This window comes from Staurois parvus, unplaced genomic scaffold (assembly GCF_062004578.1).
Source record: "Staurois parvus isolate SC_StPar_1 unplaced genomic scaffold, SC_StPar_1.0 ptg000235l, whole genome shotgun sequence".
Lineage (NCBI taxonomy): Eukaryota > Metazoa > Chordata > Amphibia > Anura > Ranidae > Staurois > Staurois parvus.
Window position 1 is genome coordinate 8,623,022 of NW_028318031.1, and position 22,080 is coordinate 8,645,101.

Below are 22,080 nucleotides of genomic sequence, written 5' to 3' on the forward strand. Positions count from 1 at the left end.
GAGTGATCGTGCAGTCAAACGTGGGTTTTGAATTGTTTTTCTCACAATCCTGCGAGCTGTTCTGTCTGATATTTTTCTTCGTCTTCCAGATGTTGCTTTAACTTCCACTGTTCCTGATGACTCCCATTTCTTAATTACATTCCGAACAGAGGATATTGACATCTGAAAACGCTTTGCTATCTTCTTATAGCCTTCTCCAGCTTTGTGAGCGTCAACTATTTTCAGTTTCAGTTTTCTAGACAACTGCTTAGAAGAACCCATGGTGCTGATTGGGGCAAGGTCAGATGAGTCTGGGCATTTAAAACCTTTGAGATTGACATCACCTGGTCTTCCCAGACGATGATTGAGAACAATCCATGACACTGGCAGGTCTCAGCTTTGCAAAGGGGGCAGTGCATGCTATAAATTCTGCAGGGTGCCCAAACTTTTGCAGACGCCATTTTTTTGTTTTCTGTTATTTTGAAAGTGTAAATGATGGAAATAAAATCTAACTTTTGTTGACATATTATAGGAATGTCTAATCTGTAATTTGATGCCTTTTGGAGATTTTTCCATCTTTCCTTGGATTCTTTATGCACATTAATACAAATTTTTAGCTGGGGTGCCAAAACTTTCGATCCCCACTGTATATGTATGTATGTGTGTATGTATGTATATATATAATTATAATTTTCACACAGACTGTGTAGAAAAATACTTGATTGTCTAAATTTATGAGTAAAGATTATTTATAAATTTTATGACAGAAACTAAGAAAAACATGTTTTTTTAAAATTGTTTTTAATTTATATAGAAAAAAACAAGTGGTGATTAAATACCACCAAAAGCATACTGTCTCAAAAATTGGGACACAGTGTTGCGTGAGTAATTGTCATTCAAAGTATAACCGTGCTAAAACCTGAAAAATGACCTGGACTGAAAGGGGGGACTTGAAGTGGTTAAAAAAGATAAAAAGAAACATTCCTTCCTACAAAATCCAGAAGATTGCTGAGTAGCCCAAATCTCATGACCAGATATTCTTGCACTGTGCTTTATAACATCATAAGCATTATATTCTGCTTTTTCTGGGATTTTGCTGGAAGCGGTTTGATGTTATCCTCTGTAGTACAGAAGCTGAAGGAAAGGTAAATATATCTATTAACTTTTTATTCCCTTAAAGGATAAGTTCACCTTTTTAACAAAAAAAAAAAAATAATTACACAATTTTTTGCAGGTAAAAAAATGTGCATTTATTATTTTTTTGTTTGTTTCTGGAGCCTGTAAAGCATTGCACCAGAGATTAGCAGATCATTGGTGCCATGCAGGTCTCCTGAAGGTCTGTCATTGTATCTGTGTCCATACACCTCGTACGGGCAAGCAGATACTACTGACAGGAAGAAACAATGAACTATCACGGCGCTCCACAAAGTCCTGGTACTTCATTGAGAACTCCAAGTCGACAGCTGCAAAAGCTGTCGGAACTTGTAGTGTTCTCATTCGCAGAATACTGTGCGGAGATTCACATGGCCACATTTTAAAAATTGTAACAGCTAGTGGGAGGGAGAAGATCCCCCACTAGCTGTCATAACAGGGATTGGGGTGGAGTGGGGTCCAGTCTATTCGTTACATGTTACACCATGAATATGGGTGGGACATGTAACCTGGTACGAAAGGTGAACTCATCCTTTAAGTAAGTGTAACTTGTTCCTAGTCCTAGTACCAGCTGGACCCGTTCATGGATCTAGATGGAGACCTGTTATTTTTTTTCTTTATTAATATAATGTATGATTGACTGAATTTACTATTTTATTTAAACAGAGAAAACTGAGGGAAGGAGACTCCTTGCAGCTCAAACAAATCTACAAATGTAGATGTATTTGTCCTTCTGCAAAACTGGATAACTTTGAGAATGCAGTTTCTGGTTATGACAGCCCCATAACATGAATTCATTTTTTGTGAAAAATCTTGTCTATAAAATGCATATATATTCATGACGCAATTATGATCACACTAACCCATTTGTCATGCCAAGGAATGAGAACAAAGCAATTGTGTGGGTGACTAGAATATTTGATATGTGGATTACCTTTGGTACAGTTAACGGAGAAAAGATGGAGCATAGCAGGCATTAGTGTGTTAGTACTCTTGTTGCTATTACCCAATATCAGATTAGAAGTGTTTTCCTATTCTTCATTAATTGAAAGATAAAGCTTGTTGCTTCAGGTTAGTGTATTTTGGCATTGTGGTTTGGAAAAGGTGCCAGAATCATAGCCCCCAGGCTGTTTTATACATGCATTAATTCATTTCCTTGCTGGCCAATGCTAACAAATAGTTAATGGAGAGTAGGTGAGGTCTTAGGAGCATGCTGGTTAAAAGCCAGGTGAGCAAAGAGCAGATAAAGGAGCACCTGCCTGGAGGTTTTTTAAGTGCCTCCGGCTATGGATAGACTCTAGACACTGTGCAATCTTATTGTCTGACACCATGCCAGCATCTTTTCTTCTTGTCATGGAAAATATTCCATTTGAGGTCATTCAGTCAGCAAAACAGCATTTAATACCCTCCTAGATGCCAGCTCTTTTACCTTCTTTGTCTTTCTAATGTAAACAAAGGGTCACATTTCTTGAGGCAGAACGAGGAACACTTATTTTTTACAGTAATACAGGCTTTCAGATGTTGGCCTAATGCAACAACATATACTGCTGTTTCTTTATCTGTGTGCATACCTTCCTGTACACACCCAACATTTACTGCAGAACTGTCCTCATAAATAGTTTTCTTCTGCTGGGGGCTATGTTTTTATTCCCTGTTTTTGGAGGAAATGTGAAAAAAATAGCTCTACATTCACGTCAGTCCTTAGGCTTAAAGTGTCTCCTTTACTTTGTGTTTTCAATTTCAAAAGAAATTAAAATAGCAAAAAAATGTATCCCAGAAATAACATAGTTGGCTTTGTCCATGGAGGAGACATTTATGCAGAAGTGTATAGGGCTTTTTACAAACTCTGAAATCCTGAACAGCCAGACCAGAGACACCTGTAGACCTAATTGTATGGGTGATAGATCTGTCTGCTTAATTTGTTTATGCCTATGCTCACAGAAGGCAAGACCTCCAGTGCTACAAGAGCTGACTGTCTACAACGTATGAGAATGCCTGTTTGGGAAGAGTTTGACCAAAAATGCAGAATACTGTGCATGGCCCTTAAAGTGCACCTAGTGGCATGCATACAAGTAATATGTAAATGTAATGTTTGCAGATACTTAAACTTTTCACATATACCAAAATACTACTGCTGTGAATGTATGGTATGTAAAGCACTGTTTAAATTGTTGGCTCTATATAAATGCTTGTAGTAATAATATCACTGACAAATCCTTCAATTTCCTTATTCCCTGAAATGACATCCTTGTTTAGGCATCATGAAGGATCAGTATCTACTTCCTGAGCTAAGATTCTGCAAGACCATCATGTGTATCCTGATGCCTGTGTCGTTGCATGAATTTTGCAAAGAAGGCTGTCAGATATAGTAAACTCCTCTGCTTCAGCTGCCGCATGTTGCCTCTCCCATGTAACCAGGTGGAAGACAACACTGACCAAAGTGCCTGCAGCAGTCTGACAATACCATTCTAAACTGCTCCACTAAGGTAGACCTTGACTGATTGTACTTGGACCCAAGTACTTGGCTGGTGCTCAAAAACTGCTTCATAAATGATATTTTTGATGATCGAAGGCAAATCACACTGCTGCATTATATTGTGACTTGTCAGAAATTTGTTCATGCAGACTTGATTTCTAATGATGGCTCTGGTTTAGCAGCTTCATTGGTTCCACCACTACCACCATGAAGAGGAATGAACAGCAGAGATCCATTGCGTATCTGCAGTTATTTTGAGTCAATGCTCTTTGATTCAAGAAGCTTCTAACAATGATCAGCAGCAGGGTTGGACTGACAACTCATGGGGCCCCCGGGCAATAGGGGATCATGGGGCCCCTGTGTCCTTGCCCAAACTCGAAAAAGCCTGTGAAAAAGGTACCAGGGGCATCTCATGGGGCCCCCTACTGACCCCGGGCCCTCGGGCAGTGCCAGAGTTTCCAAATGGTCAGTCCGCCCCTGATCAGCAGTAAATACTCATACCTCCTATTGCTGCCTTGAGTAATTATATACCTGTAGCATTGCATGACATCTCCAAAGCTTTTAGATTGCATCAATAGCAAGAGTTAAGTAGCCAAATAATCACTGTTTCGTGTGTAGCCATCCTGCCTTAAGCAGTAATGGCTATTTAAAATTACTTACTGCTTGGCTGTATTAAGCCTGAGGTGGGTTGATAGTTCAGCTTATGTGGCTCTTTCCTTGGCTCTGGATAATCTTTGCTTCTTCCTGCTGCTGAGGAATGTCCCTGGCAATAGTGTGGGCCTGTTCACACCAGATGCAGTGAGGCTGAGCTTGCAGTTATTTCTAACGCAGTCTCAATGCACAGACAAGACAAAATTCTTTCTCTGGTTTACGTTTTAACCACAGCATGTTGTGGTGTGTGCTCAAAAAAAGCACTGCATGCAGTACTTTTTTCATTGCAGCGGATTGGAATATAAAACAACACGTCACAATACCTCAGCAGTTCTCCATTGAAGATATAGACTGTGAAATGCACCAGGATCAGTGTATCAACACTAAGTCTCACAGTGCACACCAGAGACCGTGCATTCAGCATGGCTTACTGGTGTAAACTGGCCCTCAAAAATATTTATATTGCCTTGGCCAACCATTAAGAGGTTTATTGGCAGTGGTACAGGCAGGGAGAAGGAATTAATATGACCTTGAAAAGTTAGTCTTCCCCCAGGCCTCTTGCCTGGGTGAGCAATATAGATGGCTGTTTGATCCTGTCAGGCCTGCTGCCTCATGAAAGTGACCATATTCATAGATGGAGGCCTAGGTTTGAGGCTTTGTACAGTATGTTGAACAAGGGGAATGAAGCACCATGGAGGAACCTCAGCCTACCTGGGAAATCTGAGAAGCTAGAAGAAGCTTTGTCGTCATTTAAAGTGTGGTGGTCTCACTCCAAAATGTCAGCAGCTGAAAACAAGGGTGTTTTGCAGTTGGGAGGTGATTTCACAGAACAGGTTAGCTTAAAGGTCCTCTATCTGTGAAGACTATAAGTACATTTTTCTCTCACCTGGAGTATACTAGTGACTAGTCCATGTGTTTTCTGTGCCCTAACCCTGTCTTACAGGAGTGTTGATTGAGAGTCCATAAACTCCATTTCTTGCATTAAAAATGACTGGCACCCTCCTGCTCCACCAGTGTTGAAGACTAGACCCTGAGGTGAAATGCTAGGCCACCTTGCCTCTGGGGTACATCACATGCTTTGGGGATCAGGGTGGTTAATAAAAGTGCCTGATCTGTATAGAGGGATGAAGTAAAAAGTAAGTGCTGTCTGGATCAGCAATGAAAATTTGCATATATAGAAAAATGTGCAGTGGAATTTCTGGATTTTTTATTTAGACTTTGATTAACATTACATGTTCCACAGTGATCTGACCACACCCTAGTTTATTTTGGTAAGCAAAGCCCTTACATCTTAGAAGAGATACAGTGTTTATTGGATCTTGGAATTGCATAGCGAGACCAAATAGGTGCAGTAGCCTTACTTCTGGCATGTGCTGGCAAAGTCTAAGCAGTCTGTTAAAGACCACTTCACCACTTTTTCAGATTTATACCAGATAAGGCAATTTACTGTTATTCTGCAACAACTTCTTGCTTACCACTATGGTTTCAAACTGAAACATTATTTCACCTTGTTATGGAATGTTTTGTGGCACAACGCATGCCTGCACGTTTAGGACAGATGGTTCCATAATTCTGACTGTGTAGGTAGGTAAATTTGTACAGTAGTGTACTTGCACAAAAAGCTGCTAACGTTCCATTGTGTGAATTGTTTAAATGGACGGCTGCCAAGATTTTCCATTAACCACACATACCGAGTTTTCACTAAGCTGGGGTTTTGTTACCAGATGCAAAGAAAACATTCTAATGTTGAAATAAAACTGTTGTCCTATAGAGAGGGAATGGCATGCGTTGCAATTCATCATTTTTTTTCAGCATGATATCTAATCTTTTAAAGAGGATTACTTGCAAAAATGATTAGGTCTCAGATATCGTATGTGTATGTATATGTGTGTGTGTGTGTGTGTGTGTTTTTATATATATATATACAGTTGCAAGAAAAAGTATGTGAACCCCTTGGGATTACGTGGAGTTTTGCATGAATTGGGCATAAAATGTGCTCTGAATGTCATCTAAGTCACAACAATAGAAGAACACAGTCTGCTGAACATAATACTACACAAACATTAGATGTTGCCATGGTTTAATTGCACATAACATGTAAACATTCACAGTGCAGGGAGGAAAAAGTATGTGAGGCCCTAGCTTAATGACTTCTCCCAGAGCTAATTGGAGCCAGGAGTGAGCCAACCTTGACTCCAATCAGTGTGATGATATTGGATGTGTTGCTGACAGCTGTCCTGCCCTTGAAAAACACACACCTGTTTTGGGTTTACTGGTTTCAAGAAGCACTGTCTGATGTGAACCATGCCTCGCAGAAAAGAGCTCTCAGAAGACCTACGATCAAGAATTGTTGACTTGCATGAAGCTGGAAAGGGTTACAAAAGTATCTCCAAAAGCCTTGATGTTCATGTGTCCACGGTAAGACAGACTGTCTACAAATGGAGAAAGTTTAGCACTCTTGCTACTCTCCCTAGGTGTGGTCGTCCTGTAAAAATGACTGCAAGAGCACAGCGCAGAATGCTGCATGAGGTAAAGAAGAATCCCAGAGTATCAACTAAAGACCTACAGAAATCTCTGGCACATGCTAACATTTTTGTTGACACATCTACAATAAGGAAAACATTAAACAAGAATGGAGTACATGGGAGGACACCACGGATGAAGCCATTGCTGTCCAAAAAGAATATTGCAGCACGTTTGAAGTTTGCAAAAGAGCACCTGGATGTTCCACAGCACTACTGGCAAAATATACTGTGGACAGATGAAACCAAGATTGAGTTGTTTGGGAAGAACACACAACACTATGTGTGGAGAAAAATAGGCACAGCACACCAACATCAAAACCTCATCCCCACTGTGAAACATGGCGGAGGGAGCATCATGGTTTGGGGCTGCTTTGCTGCCTCAGGGCCTGGACGGATTGTTGTCATTGATGGGAAAATGAATTCCAGAGTTTATCAAGACATTTTGCAGGAAAACGTACGACCATCTGTCCGCCAACTGAAGCTCCGCAGAGGATGGGTGATGCAACAGGACAATGACCCAAAGCATACAAGTAATTCAACAAAACAATGGCTGCAACAGCACAGAATACGCCTTCTGGAGTGGCCCAGTCAGAGTCCTGACCTCAACCCGATTGAAATGCTGTGGCATGACCTTAAGAGAGCGATTCACACCAGACATCCCAAGAATATTGCTACACTGAAACAGTTTTGTGAAGAGGAGTGGTCCAAAATGACTCCAGATCGTTGTGCAGGTCTGATCTGCAACTACAGGAAATGTTTGGTTGAGGTTATTGCTGCCAAAGGAGGGTCAACCAGTTATTAAGTCCAAAGGTTCACATACTTTTTCCTCCCTGCACTGTGAATGTTTACATGTTATGTGCAATTAAACCATGGCAACATCTAATGTTTGTGTAGTATTATGTTCAGCAGACTGTTTTCTTCTATTGTTGTGACTTAGATGACGTTCAGAGCACATTTTATGCCCAATTTATGCAAAACTCCACGTAATCCCAAGGGGTTCACATACTTTTTCTTGCAACTGTATATATATATATATATATATATATATATATATTTTTTTTTTTTTATTTTTTTTTTTAACTGTAGTTAATTTTGTCAGATATCCAGTAAAATTTATCTGTCTGAGTTAGGCATGTTAAGAATATTTGTACACTGGAAAAAAATAAAATTCATCGTCATGTTAGACTTATGTAATATAACATCTCTTTCCATTAGGAATTTGCTTTTATTTTCTTGGCCTGTACTCTCTATTGCATAAGAATTATGCTTGTGTACTTCTACGGATTATAACATTTTAAAGTGCTTTTGTGATTGACTGTTGCATACTTATTATGTTTTTGTCATGCTGTCCATTAAAAGGCTACAAAAGTCTGATGTTTTCTATATTAGGATAAGCAGATCAGTTCAGGTAACCCATCATTTGTTGATCGTTAAAAGTCCCTTTCTTGCCCATAAGTTCCTTTTTTACTATGCAGCAGCATAGCCATATCTACGCATGCTTTCTAGAATCAATAAAAGCCAAGTGTGTTGAAGAAACTTAAATGCACCAAAAGGTGATGGTGCCAAAGGATATAAAACAATTCACTCTCTGATTATTGTGGCCTACGTGACTTTATCACAAAGTAGAGGGAATAAGGAAAAGCATTAAATTAGTCCAGCGGCAATAAAAAGGTAAATGTGGTCATAACAGGTAAACTTTTCATGGGACGGATAAGATAATGAGAGATCTGGTAGTTTTCATGGTATCCAGAACTGCTGCATTTTACCTTGTGATTTGCCCCACTGAAGTGAACACATGTAATTCATGACCTCTTCTCAACTGGGATACAGATGGTTGGTTATGGTGAGGCAAGCCAGAAGAAACCAAAAGTCCTTTCTTTAAAGCGCTGCAAAGTACACATTGCCTTCTAGAAAAAAAAGATTTTAGTTGGTACCACTTCCAATGCAAATCCAAAAGCAATTTATTATTTATTAATTGAATGTATTATTTATTTAATTTATTATTTAAAATGGGTAGAACTGTGCAAATCGTTTCTTTATGCACCTGTTGCTAATTTAATTCTGGATAGAATGAAAGAATCTAAAAGGGTTGATCCTTTTTCTAACTGACACACCTGGCTGCCGAGCCAGATGAATTATTTACATTTTTATGACCTCCTCCAGACTAGACAAATGTTTCAGATTTTGAAAGTGCTCAGAAGGCAAGTGGTTCAGTAGTGGTCCAGGCATGCGGTATGTACTGTATCTGTCAGTACTGTCTTGGGTTGTTAAGGGATGGGAGGCCGCAAAGTCCTTAACCTGAGTCATCAGCTGACAGCGGGGTTCCTGGCCAGTGGTTGTGGGGGTCTGCGGGTGGGGGGCTTATCGGAATCTGAAAGCCCCCTTTAGCAAGGGGGCCCCCAGATTCCAGCTCCCCCCATGTGAAGGAGTATGGGGTACATGGTATTGCTACCCATTCACAAAAAAAAACCTGTAGTGTGAAAAAACAGGAGACAGTCTTTGACAAGTCCTTTTATTAAAAATAGAAATTAAAAAAACAGCCGTGCAAAGGAGTATGCTTACAATGAAGCACAAACACACAACCCCACAGTAAAACACACACATCACACAGTTAACCCTTTGATCGCCCAACCCTTCCTGCCCAGTGCCGTTAGCACAGTGTCCGTGCTTTTTATTAGCACTGATGACTGTATTGGTGTCACTGGGGATGTCAGTGACACCAAATCAGTTCCCCAAAGTGTCAGAATGCCCGCCGCAGTCCCGCTATATAAGTCGTTGATCGCCGCCATTACTATTACAAATTTTTTTAAAAAAATACTGCCATTTGTAAATGCTATAACTTTCACGTAAACCAATTGATTTACATGGATTGGGATTTTTTTAGCAAAGACGTAGTAGGCTACATTTTGGCCTAAATTTATGACAAAATTTTATTTTTTTATTTTTTTTACTGGACCTGTTTAATTGCAAAAAGTAAAAAATATTTTGCTTTTTTTTTTATAGTGCAAAAAATAAAAAGCACACAGGCAAGGAAATACCACCAAAAGAAAGCTCTATTCGTGGGAAAAAAAGGATGTAAATTTCATTTGGGTGCAGTGTTGCATGACCGCTCAGTTGTCAGTTAAATTAACGCAAAAATATGTCCTGGTCCGGAAGGGGGTTAAATCCTCTGGAGGGCAAGTGGTTAATTTAATGTATTAAACACTGTACAGAGGAACAATAAAGACAAGTTTTTCACTTGAAACTTTGAAACTACACCAAAATATTTAGCTGTTTGACTTGGGCACAATATTTTTTGTATATTTCTCTAAGTTTTCAAACAAGTGGCAGTCTATATTTTGTGACTGCATAGTCAGAGTACCAAGGAACCTTTGCTGGAATAGGAGGGATCTTCCTCCTAATTATGTCTGCAATATGTGATCTACCATTTAGCTACAACTTTTTAGCCAGTGGTAAATTTACTAAATTCCATTTAAATAAACAGTCTTTCAAATATATATTCTCCATCTTTTTATTCTTTGCTATCTAATAAACAGATTCTCCTTATGACTCATTATATTTGGTAAATTATTCTAATGGGAGTCAAAGGACCTCGTGCATCAGAGGATCAGTTCAAAAAAGTGTCGTCCTCTTACTGCCGCCAATCTGTTAAGACTTTCAGATTCCAACTGTTATTTCACAGGGGATCTTTTAAACTGTTTAGTGGCAGTGACCACTAAAACAGTTCTTAGCGCTGAAACATCATTACATGAATTCCTGTGCTAGTGTATAGAAATGGTCTAATTGTAAAACATGAACACCGTAAAAATAATATAGGTGATACATACACTATATTGCCAAAAGTATTTGGACGCCTTCCTTTACACATACATGAACTTTAATGGCATCCCAGTCTTAGTCCATAGGGTTCAGTATTGAGTTGGCCCACTCTTTGCAGCTATAACAGCTTCAACTCTTCTGGGAAGGCTGTCCACAAGGTTTAGGAGTGTGTCTATGGGAATGTTTGACTATTCTTCCAGAAGCACATTTGTGAGGTCAGACACTGACTTGCTCGCAGTCTCCTTTGTAATTCATCCCAAAGGTATTCTATCGGGTTGAGGTCAGGACTCTGTGCAGGCCAGTCAAGTTCCCCCACCCTAAACTCACTCATCCATGTATTTATGGACCTTGCTTTTTGCATTGGTGGGAAGTCCTGTTGGAACAGTAAGGGGCAATCCCCGAACTGCTGATGCCTTAAGAGTTCCCTTCACTGGAATTAAGGGGCCAAGCCCAACCCCTGAAAAACTACTCAACACCATAATCCCCCCTCCACCAAACTTTATATTTGGCACAATACAGACAGTACCGTTCTCCTGGCAACCGTTCTCCTGGCAACCGCCAGTACCGTTCTCCTGGCAACCGCCAAACATAGATACATACATAGGATTGTCAGACAGAAAAACGTGATTTGTCATTCCAGAAAACATGTCTCCACTGCTCTAGAGTCCATCTGATGCTTTGCATTGCACGTGGTGATGTAAGGCTTGGATACAGCTGCTTGACCATGGAAACCCATTCCATGAAGCTCTCTATGCACTCTTGTTTTGCTAATCCAAAGGCCTCACGAAGTTTAGAGATCTTTAGCTAATTACTCTGCAGACAGTTGGTGACTTCTGCGCACTGTGCACTTCAGCATGCGTTGACTCCGCTCTGTCATTTTTTCGTGACCTACCACTTTTTGGCTGAGTTGCTGTTGTTCCCAGTTGCTTCCACTTTGTTATAATACCACTAACAGTTGACCATGGAATATTTAGTAGCAGGGATATTTTATTTATGGACTTATTGCACAGGTGGCAACCTACCATGGTACCATGCTTGAGTTCACTGAGCTCCTGAGGGGGTGTCACAATACTTTTGGCAATATAGTGTATTTCTACGGTGTACTGCAGTTTTACAGTGAGATTGATAAAGTTATCAATGATAAAAACCACCATATTCCTAAATCTTTAAGATATCTGCATTATGCACAACAATTTTGTATCGCTACCTTGTCTGGACATGGCATGGATGGGCGCAAAGTTTTGCCTAAACAAACTCAAGCAAATACTGCTAGATTCTGCATAAACATGCTTTAAATCAGTGCTATTTTGCACTTATTCATCAGCTTTGTAATGTTTCTTCAACAATTTTAAAAGCCAGTTATGTTTTACTTGCAGGAGGGAAGGAGAAGGTCTACGTATTCACTGGGACAAACTGCGTGAAATTCCCTTTTTCTCCCGCTGGAACCCTTTATCCAGTGATATACCCTACACTACTTTCATGGATCACCCACTAAAAGACTACTCTGAGCAATTTAATTCAATTTGTCAGGTAAGTGAAGTTCACAAAACAGTAAAATCAGCAACGTCTTACAGATAAGTATACATGTAAGCTCAGCCTGAAACTGGAGCCTTTGGGGCAGTAGTTTGTTTTTATTTTCTATGTTCCCGATTAAGTGTGTAGTCTAAAGTGCAATAACTCCTGGACCAGTATCTAGGAGGAGTAATGTAACTGCTGTCGGAATGCAAAAGAGCTTCTACTTTGTTTACATTTTTTTTTTTTGCATGGCTAGAACTTGAAGCAATCCTTTCCTATGCCAATGTGTGCATTAACACATTTAAACCATTTAGATCATAAGTAACTCAATGGTGTTCTATCTGTGGACAAACTCTTTCTGGCTGGGCCCTAAAATTAATTTTCCGCCAATGGGCAGCACAAAGTACATGGCGAGGAGAAGAAAAGTCCAGGATGTCAAACACTGTTTGTACATCAAAGACACCTCCGTAATTTCTGTGCCAGTCGGTAAGATGTGTAGATTCGTCCCTGGGAAGCAATTAGAAATGGAGGCGAGGGCTTAGGTGCTGATGGTTTACAAAATGGATAGATTGGTGAGAAGTTAGAACTCCTGTCATTTTTTGTTGCAGTCTGTGCCCCCCTATTTGTCTTGGTGGGAAGAGAAAAGCTTCCAAGTCCTGTAAGAAGAACAGTGACAACTGTGTAAGAGAGGATTTAGCTTACTTTACTTACTCTTGAGCCTACAGAACCAAAAGTGAATTAAGCAGCCCTCCTCCACCTTTCTTCCTGTGTGACACATTGCAAAAAATACCATATTCAAAGCAAAAACAAAAGAAAATTTTGACTTTAGAGACACAATAAGATGCTCATTCATGGAAAAGGAGTGTGTTTGAACGAGCTGGTGGCAAAGATTATGAAGTTACCACTATGTTCATATACTTCCAAAATGGCAAGGTTTATTTAGATAGGAAGGAATCCAGGGCTTATTACGAGTCACATAGCTGTGGCTAACTACTAGTCAGCGATCACCTTTCTTTTGTCAGCAGGAAATCCTGCAGATTAAGAAAATTCCTTGGGAACTCCCAGATCACCAGAGCTAGTGTTCCCATTGGAAGATTTCTCCTCTATTATTTTACTGGGGACAACCTAAAATTGAGATTTTCATTTACTTTTACTTTCAATAATAATGATAAACAGGACAAGTAGAGAGGGTGAATCTCATGGGGGCACAGACAGCAATAAAAACTGCCAGGTGTTCTTATCCCTCTCCACTTTTTATTAGTACTGACCACTGTATTGGTGTGACTGGGGATGTCAGTGACACCAAGTCAGTCCCCCCCCCCCCAGTGCCAGACTGCCCGCCGCAGACCCTCTAAGTCGCTGATCACCGCCATTACTAGTAAAAATAAAAAAAATCTCAGTATATATATACCCCCATTTGGAAACACTACAAAACTTTCCGTAAACCAATTAATTTACACGTATCGGGATTTTTTTTGTAGCAGAATACATCTTGGCCTAAATTTATGACTAAATTTGATTTTTAACATTTTTTTACTGGACATGTTTAATTGCAAAAAGTCAAAATTATTTTCTCAAAATTGTCGGTCTTTTTTTTTTAAAGAACAAAAAATAAAAACCGCACAGGTGATCAAATACTACCAAAAGAAAGCTCTATTTGTGGGGAAAAAAAGGATGTAAATTTCATTTGGGTGCAGCGTTGCATGATCGCCCAATTGTCAGTTAAAGTAACGCAGCGCCGTAACACAAAAAATGGCCTGGTCAGGAAGGGGGGTAAATCCTCTGGAGGGCAAGTGGTTAATACACCTCTTGGATACATGTAGATTTCCCCAGGTTTTGTTCCTTTCAATTCGCTGCAAATGCAGAAAAATAACTATTGAGGTTCCAGAAATATAGCATGCTCCTAACTTCCTTTTTGACATGACAGCATACCTCCTGTATACTGAAGCAAATGTCATCAACCCTGCCTTGTCTGATGAATAAAAAAGAATACGAAACTCTTATCTACTGTCCATCACATAGGTTTTTCTTGCACTTCTAAAACAGATAAACACTTTCAACGATATATTTGGCGGACCAAAAGAGGGCAATTAAGTCCATTGTTGGGGTTCACAACCTTTGAAGTAGTATTAAACCCTCAGATTTTTTGGGAATAATGTTCTGAGACACATAGGGGTTTATTTACTAAACTTGGAGAGTGCAAAATCAGGCTCACTAATGCATAGAAACCAATCAGCTTCCAGGTTTTATTGCCAAAGCTTAAGTGAACAAGCTGAGGTTAGAAGCAGATTGGTTTCTGTGCAGAAGTGAGCCTGATTTTCCACTCTCCAGCTTTAGTAAATAAACCCCATAGAGTACAATACAATAAACTTTACCCAGTAAATTATTTGTCATCATTTTGTTTTCAATGATGGTGGCATCTGGTCAGTGCTGCTCTCCTGAACTTGTGGTCTTCACAGGAAAGTGTTAACAGTGGAAAGTGTATTGCCAGGGTAGTCTGTGCGCTTGGAAAAAGAAGGAGCAGGGGAGTTCCTTGCCATCTGAAGCTATGTGGTTTTGTGTTTCTATTGATGCAAACAGGGTGCAGGGAAGCACAACTCCAGCTCCTGCATGCAATGGTGGCTCCATAGGATGCTGCAAGAGAAAGGAACCACCGTGAAACTAAACCTGAGGAAGCGCTGATCAGCACATTCATAGTTCAACTGAGAACTGCAAGCCGTCTGTTGCAGTGACAGAAGGGACTTTTAGCTTCATTCATTCACAGATCTCTGTGAATGAATGGCGTTGTTTTTAAAATATGATGGTGGCTGTAGGGGAGAGGATCCTTTGCTCACCTTCAGTGGGCGGGTGAGTGGGTGCTACATAGTAACGTGTGAGAACTAGCATAAAGGGTGGCTTTTACATCACACAGCCACTCGCTTTCTTCTTTTTTTTAAGGGCCTTTTAGCCCAATTTTATTTAAAGGAAAGTTCCAGACAATATGTTTCCCACGCAGGAGTATCCACCATCAATACAAATGAAACAAATATTCAGCCTCCTGGCTCTCTGAGGTATACAGCCCCTTGCTGCTCTGGCTCTGCTAGGTGGAGCCCTCCTGATTCCTGGGCAATGACCTCCTGTCTGCCGGGGTGGAGCCTAGAACCATTTTTTTGCCTCTACAAAAAGGCCTGCACACACCTGTGCAATTAGTGTGCTGGGGGTTCTGAAAACATGGGCCCAGGACTGGAGATTTCATCCCTCACAAATAATTTTCAAAATCTCTAGGCCCCAGGTCCCAAAACGGGCTTTACGAACCAACGAGGAAACTGTCAAGCCAGTTTCCTCTGCATTAAGAAAACTGCCTGGAGCCCCTCAACTTGTATAGTTGAGAATCCTGGGTTATAACCTTGATTTAGACCATGGCAGGATGCCACACGTTACACCCCAAATATTGTTATAAGAGGGTGACCTTCTCAAAAGGTGCATGCTCAGTAAGTGATTAAATTATCTTTAAGGAAGTGTGTGTGTATGCAATCCTTGGCGGACCTTGCTGGGCTAGCTCACTGTCCTTTAATAATGACTACAACTTAGTGGTTAGAAAGTGTAGTAACGGACAATCAAAGAAGCTCCAGAAAATGCAGGAGGTGCTTTAAGCAACAAATGTACCTAAAACCAGGGCTTTTTTTCTTTTCAGAGAATTGGTGCAGGTACACACTATTCTGAGTCACCCCTTATCTCCACAGCCATCCACTTCCAAGCACTGTCCCTTGGTTCCACCCCTGTCCCACCTCCCAGTACCAACCCTTTTTTAGAGAATACAGAACCAAGAATAATTTTTTGGTGCTAAGAAATTTGTATGAAATGTGTTCATGAAAACAAGGAAAGCAGTGAAAATAGAACCTCTGCAGCCAGCAGTAAAAGACCCCCACTCAGCAACAAAAGATCTCCCAGCAGCCAGCATCAGGAGACCCCCCCCCCCAGTCTCAACAGCGGATCCCTTCCCGCACAAATTTACCCCCCAGAAACATAAGACTTCCCAAGCAACAATAGATTCCTCACTAGCAACAACAGACCCCCCCCCCCCAACTAGCAATAGATCCCTAGCAGCCAGCATCAATAGAACCTTCAGTACACCCCATAACCTCTTGCAAATGCATACATTCAGTGCTGGAATTGCATTCCCCCACATTCCCATTGAAAAAAAAGCCCTGCATAAAACTATATTCTGGGTGGTCTGACCATTTAAACCACCAATTTGGTAAGATCACGTTTCCTGCTTGATATGTGTGGCATATCTGTTAAATCTCTATGCATTTTTTAAGTCACATGTATGGGCATAAAACATGTGTTAAAATATATTGGAGGGGTATTCCTCACGGTCAGCAGATGGTGGGTTGATGAAAAGCACAGTAAATCTTTCTTATTGTGTAGGTAGGTGTAAGGAAGATCTACATAGCTGCTTCTGATGAGGTCATGTACACTGTAGATGGCTTTGCTACTCCTATGACAAGAGTTCTGAGGAATTCAGATATGTGGGCTGTAAAGCTGTACAACCTCTGCAGCCTGTAGGAGGAAGGCATTTTTCCTGAAACATGAACTCCGGAACATGTACAAATAGAAACCAGCACATAGCTGTGAATCAGGCCTGTTCCGGTTGGATGAATTTTATTATAACAGAGATGGCCATCATTTCAACCTTGTCAACAAATGTCACTTATTTCGACATATTGCAGTGGAGTGTGCCCAGGATAAACTAATTTGCGAAATGTGTGCCCTAATGTTCCCACTAGAGGGCATCCTGAGCCATTCTTCTCTTTTCATCACCATTGAGCCTAAATGAAGACTTATATGTATTTTCAGATAGTTTAATAAAATCATCACGTACTCACTGAGAACCATATTTCTGTTCAGTATCACATCAAACATCTTTAATACGGTGTGTATAATAAAAGTTGTCACTTACAAAGCCTAACCTAGTATAGACAGCGCAAAGAATACACAGATGCACCTATAAGACAATACCATAAGGAAACACTAGAACACAGGTGTGTGCTACATTGCAGTAGTAGTCTGGGACATTACAAGGTGGTGCAGCTTGTAATTACAATATCATGATGCCTAGGTATATTCATAATTTACTACTGATGGATTTTATTCATTTATATTCTGTACAATATAAAGCAGCCTTCTGTTCAGTTTGCACCAGGTTTTCTATTTTGTCTACTGCTCAAGCCTCTAATAGGTTTCTTATGTGAAACTGCATATATAGGTTATTAGAAAGTGAATATAAAGATAATAAAATTAATTTCTGTGCTTTTAAAAAAGAAGTACAGCCAAAGGTCTTTTAGTTTGACATTTAGTTTGCTAAAGCAGTGTGGGGTTGATTTACTAGAACTGGAGCACACAGAATCTGGTGCAGCTCTGCATAGAAACCAATCAGCTTCCAGGTTTTAGTGTCAAAGCTTACTTGAAAAAGCTGCAGTTAGAAACTGATTGGATACCATGCACAGCCCACTCCTCCCTATGTATTGTAAACAGTTGCTGTTTTCCATAAACTTGCTTTCACCTTTGTGCATCCTTTGTTGCATTACCTTTGATGCTGATGATATTCTGTAGCCTCTTGTCAGCCACTTCTGTCTAAATGCATACACTCCAGTGATGAATACATGGTATTTCTCAGTGTGGGCTTTCTGATGGTGACATCAGGGCACCATGCCTTCATAATGTGTCCTGAAACTACCATTAGTAGCCACCATCGCAAGCCTGTCTGACAGGGTGACAACACAGGAGCACAGATGGGAGACTGGGACAGAGTATTGTCACCCTATAAAAGGAAGTGCATGCACAGGGATCTGCATAGCAGCATCACCAGATAGCATAATTTTGATGAAAAATGTAACAGCACTGTTGAAATGATAAATGACATTATATATGTGAAACACATTTTTATATTAATTGCAGTATATAGGCATTACATGATTTGTAGACTAGTTACTAGTGGAATTTTAGGGACTCAATGCGATCATTCAACTTCCTGCTTACCAACCGTGATATAAGAGCCATTCAGGTATGCACTGCATCATAGTAAAAAGATAGTCTTGGAACCAGGGGCGGACTGATCATTTGAGCACTCGGGCACTGCCCGAGGGCCTGGGGTCAGTAGGGGGCCCCATGAAATGCCCCTGGTACCTTTTTATAGGCTTTTTTGGGTGTGCTTTGAGTGTGAGCAAGGGCACAGAGGCCCCATGATCCCCTATTGCCCGGGGGCCCCATGAGTTGTCAGTCCACTCCTGCTTGGAACATTCACTTTTTAAACACAAGTTAGTGATGGCATCCTACATATTTTTGTTCTGATAAATCTCCTTCAATTGGAGGATGCATTACCTTTGGTATGACAAATGTCAGACTCCAATAGATAATGCAGTGCAATGCAATCAAAGAGTTTGCACCCTCCAGCCCTCAGCTCATAAATGAGGTATACTCAGTGAGCACAGTAACTTCATAATTTTTAACAGTATTGCAATTCACTGTAGTCATCTGGTTCTAGTGATAAACACTTTATATATTTAACACATTTGGTAGCAGGTGTAATCCGTTTTATTATTTTTTTTTTCTTCTGAGTTGTTGGATAGATTTATTTCCAGAAACGCCATTTTGTATACATATAGGGAATCTGACCTGTGCACTAAAAACATTTAGTTTAGTTTTTGGAGCATATGATATTGCAGAACTGAGATTTTTAATGACTGCTTCTCTTTTCTTTGCAGCTGTCTAGCTTTACCGATCATCTAATAAAAGCTGTACAAGAAGCACACAAGACAAACCCCGTGCCAGGCCGAGCCAATGGAGCCCTCATTCTAAACCAGCCTCTTTTAATTGAGACATATGTTGGCTTGACATCCTTCATTGGAAACCGCAACAAGCTTGGTTATTCACTTGCGAGAGGCAGTGTTGGCTTTTAAGTACATTTAATATAAATGTATATTTTTTCTTAAATCAGACATGTTCTCTATGCTTCCTATTTTTTTATTAAAAATAATACCTCTTTAATTTTTGTGTTTTTAAGTGAACCTGTCATAATGAAATAATGGAAGCAACCATTGCTGACTTGTTTTTGAAGGCGCAAAATACTATGTATGTTGAGAAATCTGATCTGATGTGTATTGGATTTGGGAGGTTGAATCACTAGGTAGTGAACAAGAGTATGGAGAGTGGTACTGGAGCTTGTACTTTAAAAACCAAAGCAGCAACTTCAATATTTCTATCCTGACAGGTTCCATTTAAACATCAGATGGGATAAACTATAACTACTGCAATTTATACAGGAGTGTATGGAATAATCCGTTGAACTGTTTGAGGAATTAGCCTCTAACTCTTTGCATGTACTTAAGTCATGTATGTTTGCACTTTTCAGCACCTGCATTAGTAATATACTGAACATGTCCATAGAATGAATGCATATAAGCTCATTCAAAGAAGCAGTGCATAGGGCAAACCTGATGTACACAACCAATCAATACCCTGTTTGCTGTAGTACTGTTGGTGAAAGAAGGATTTTAACTATTTGATCTGGGTTACTACCCATTACACATTGAAGTATACTTTGTATGAAGTGTATATTTTATACATACAGTTCCTATAAATGTTAATAAACCTAAGTCAGTCAATTAATAAAATTAAATATTTCTATTTACTTGGTATCCGTGTTGCAATTTTTGGTCAATATCACTGAAAACGTATAGTAAATACTATTTGCCAAATAACATTAATTTATATTCATTTTTGTTTTAGTTATTCTGCTCATATTTTATTACGGTTTTCTGTGTGGCGAACCTTAAGTTTTCCAGATGGCCATTGTGTCACTTTACACAGAAATGTCACTCACCTAATTTTACCATTTTAAAGGATAAGTTCATCTTGTAAGAGCATGTTATATATTACACCCATATACCAGGTGTAAAATGTAATATGCTCTAAATCTGCCCCCCTCAATGAACTGCGGGTTTGCTGATGAGCGCTCTTGTAGTTCATTCACAAGCCCTTCAGCTTGTACACAGTCAGCCCATATCAGAGGTCTGAAAGCTGTAGGGCTTGTCTGCAGGAGTCTGACATTGCACCCCTGATCCACTGATCACAGTTGCAATGCTTTGCAGGCTCCTGATGGAAATAATATTAAATGCACATTTTTTTCCTGCTGCCTTTGATGGAAAAATAATAAATGCACATTTTTCGAGCAAAAATGTGTATTTTTTTTCTTTTTTAAAAAAAAGTGAATGTATCCTTTTTAAAGTATACTTGTAAGGGCAGAAAATTGGAAGTAGCCATTGATAATCTATTTTTTAAGGCCCAGGCATGTAGAGCTACCATTGGCCTAGCTACCTAGTAAGACAATAACCTTGATCAGTATTGCGATTCAGGCTTCACTCAGGTACATTCTTGTTTTGGATCAGTAGCCAACTAGGTATGGAAGCCAGCATCAGGATGAAAGTCCTGTTGTCTGTATCTTTAAAACTTATTTCTACCCTCACAGGTTCACCTTAACACACAATAATCAATGACATTCATGACATCTAATAATGTAGTGTTATCCACTTCAACATTCAGATTCTGTCATTTGTGTCCTTTGTGTAAATTAGAAATTGAACGCAAACTTTTTGTTCTTAATTATTACCACCTTTTTTTCTAAAATTACTTTGGTTAGTTTATTACAGATTGGCTTTATTCAATAAAGAGCTCTAATATTTAAAGGGTAAGTTCACCTTCGGGAACGAGTTACATGTTCCTCCCTAAAAACAGGTGTAACATGTTCCCAATGCTGCAGCTGCTGCCCGATTTAGCCTCCCTCCCTGTGACAACAGTACGGTGAGAAGTTCCCTTTACTAGTTGTCACTTTTTAAAAACAGCAGAACTGTGCGGGGCTACACCCACACAGCCACATCATTCATTCACAGCGCCATGGTAGTTCACTATATCTTCCTGTCAGTATATCTGATTGCTCGTACATCCCGTAGGGGCAAGCAGATATACTGACAGGTCTGCAATAGACCTGCATGGCACCAGCGATCCGCTGATCACTGGTGCAATGCTATACAGGCTCCTGCAGCAAAAAATAATAAATGCACATTTTTTTACCTGCAAAAACATTTTCATTTTACCGTATTTTCCAGCGTATAAGACGACTTTTTACCCCTTGAAAATCTTCTCAAAAGTCGGGGGTCGTCTTATACGCCGGTATACGGCATACTGACACTTTTTAGGGGGGCGGCGCGGTGCCGCCGCCGCCCCCCCTTCCAACGGACAGGGGTGGGCAGGGGCTGTTTCTTACCTGGCTCCGGTCCCACGATGATCCGCTCCAGGAAGCGCGGCTGCTCCTTCAGTTCGGCCACTGGATGTTCGTGCGGCTGCTCGGCTCCGCCTCCTCACCGGTGATTGGCCGCCAGAACTGTAGCTCAGGAAAGGCACACAGGCGGCCAATCACCGGCGAGGGGGCGGAACCGAGCGGCCCCGCGAAAATAGAGTGCAGGAGCAGCAGGTAAGTGTTCAGTGTAGAGATGCTGCTCGAACCACATATGCTGGCTGCAGCAGCACCATACTAGAACAGGGTCAGCAAGTGTAATTGGTGTCAGTGGGAGGAATAGTGCCCCATCATTGGTGTCACTGATACCAATGATGGAGCACTATTCCTCCCACTGACACCAATGATGGGGCACTATTCCTCCCACTGACACCAACGATGGGGCACTATTCCTCCCCCCACTGACACCAACGATGGGGCACTATTCCCCCCCCACTGACACCAATGATGGGGCACTATTCCTTCCCCCACTGACACCCAACGATGGGGCACTATTCCCCCCCCCCCACTGACACCAACGATGGGGCACTATTCCCCCCCCCACTGACACCAATGATGGGGCACTATTCCTCCCCCCACTGACACCAACGATGGGGCACTATTCCTCCCCCCCACTGACACCAACGATG

The 22,080-nt window shown here is 40.6% G+C and overlaps 1 protein-coding gene across 2 annotated transcripts in view; it reads left to right on the forward strand.

Annotated features, from left to right (window-relative positions):
• TPRG1 (tumor protein p63 regulated 1) overlaps positions 1-19,789 on the forward strand; it is a 90,916-nt gene extending 71,127 nt beyond the window's left edge. For both annotated transcript variants that reach the window (XM_089680146.1, XM_089680145.1), the window contains 2 exons: positions 11,979-12,132; positions 18,864-19,789. In XM_089680146.1, the coding sequence (XP_089536272.1) occupies positions 11,979-12,132; positions 18,864-19,058 (349 nt within the window). In that variant the 3' untranslated portion in view covers positions 19,059-19,789. The remainder of the gene's footprint in view (positions 1-11,978; positions 12,133-18,863) is intronic.
• Positions 19,790-22,080: the final 2,291 nt, after the last annotated feature.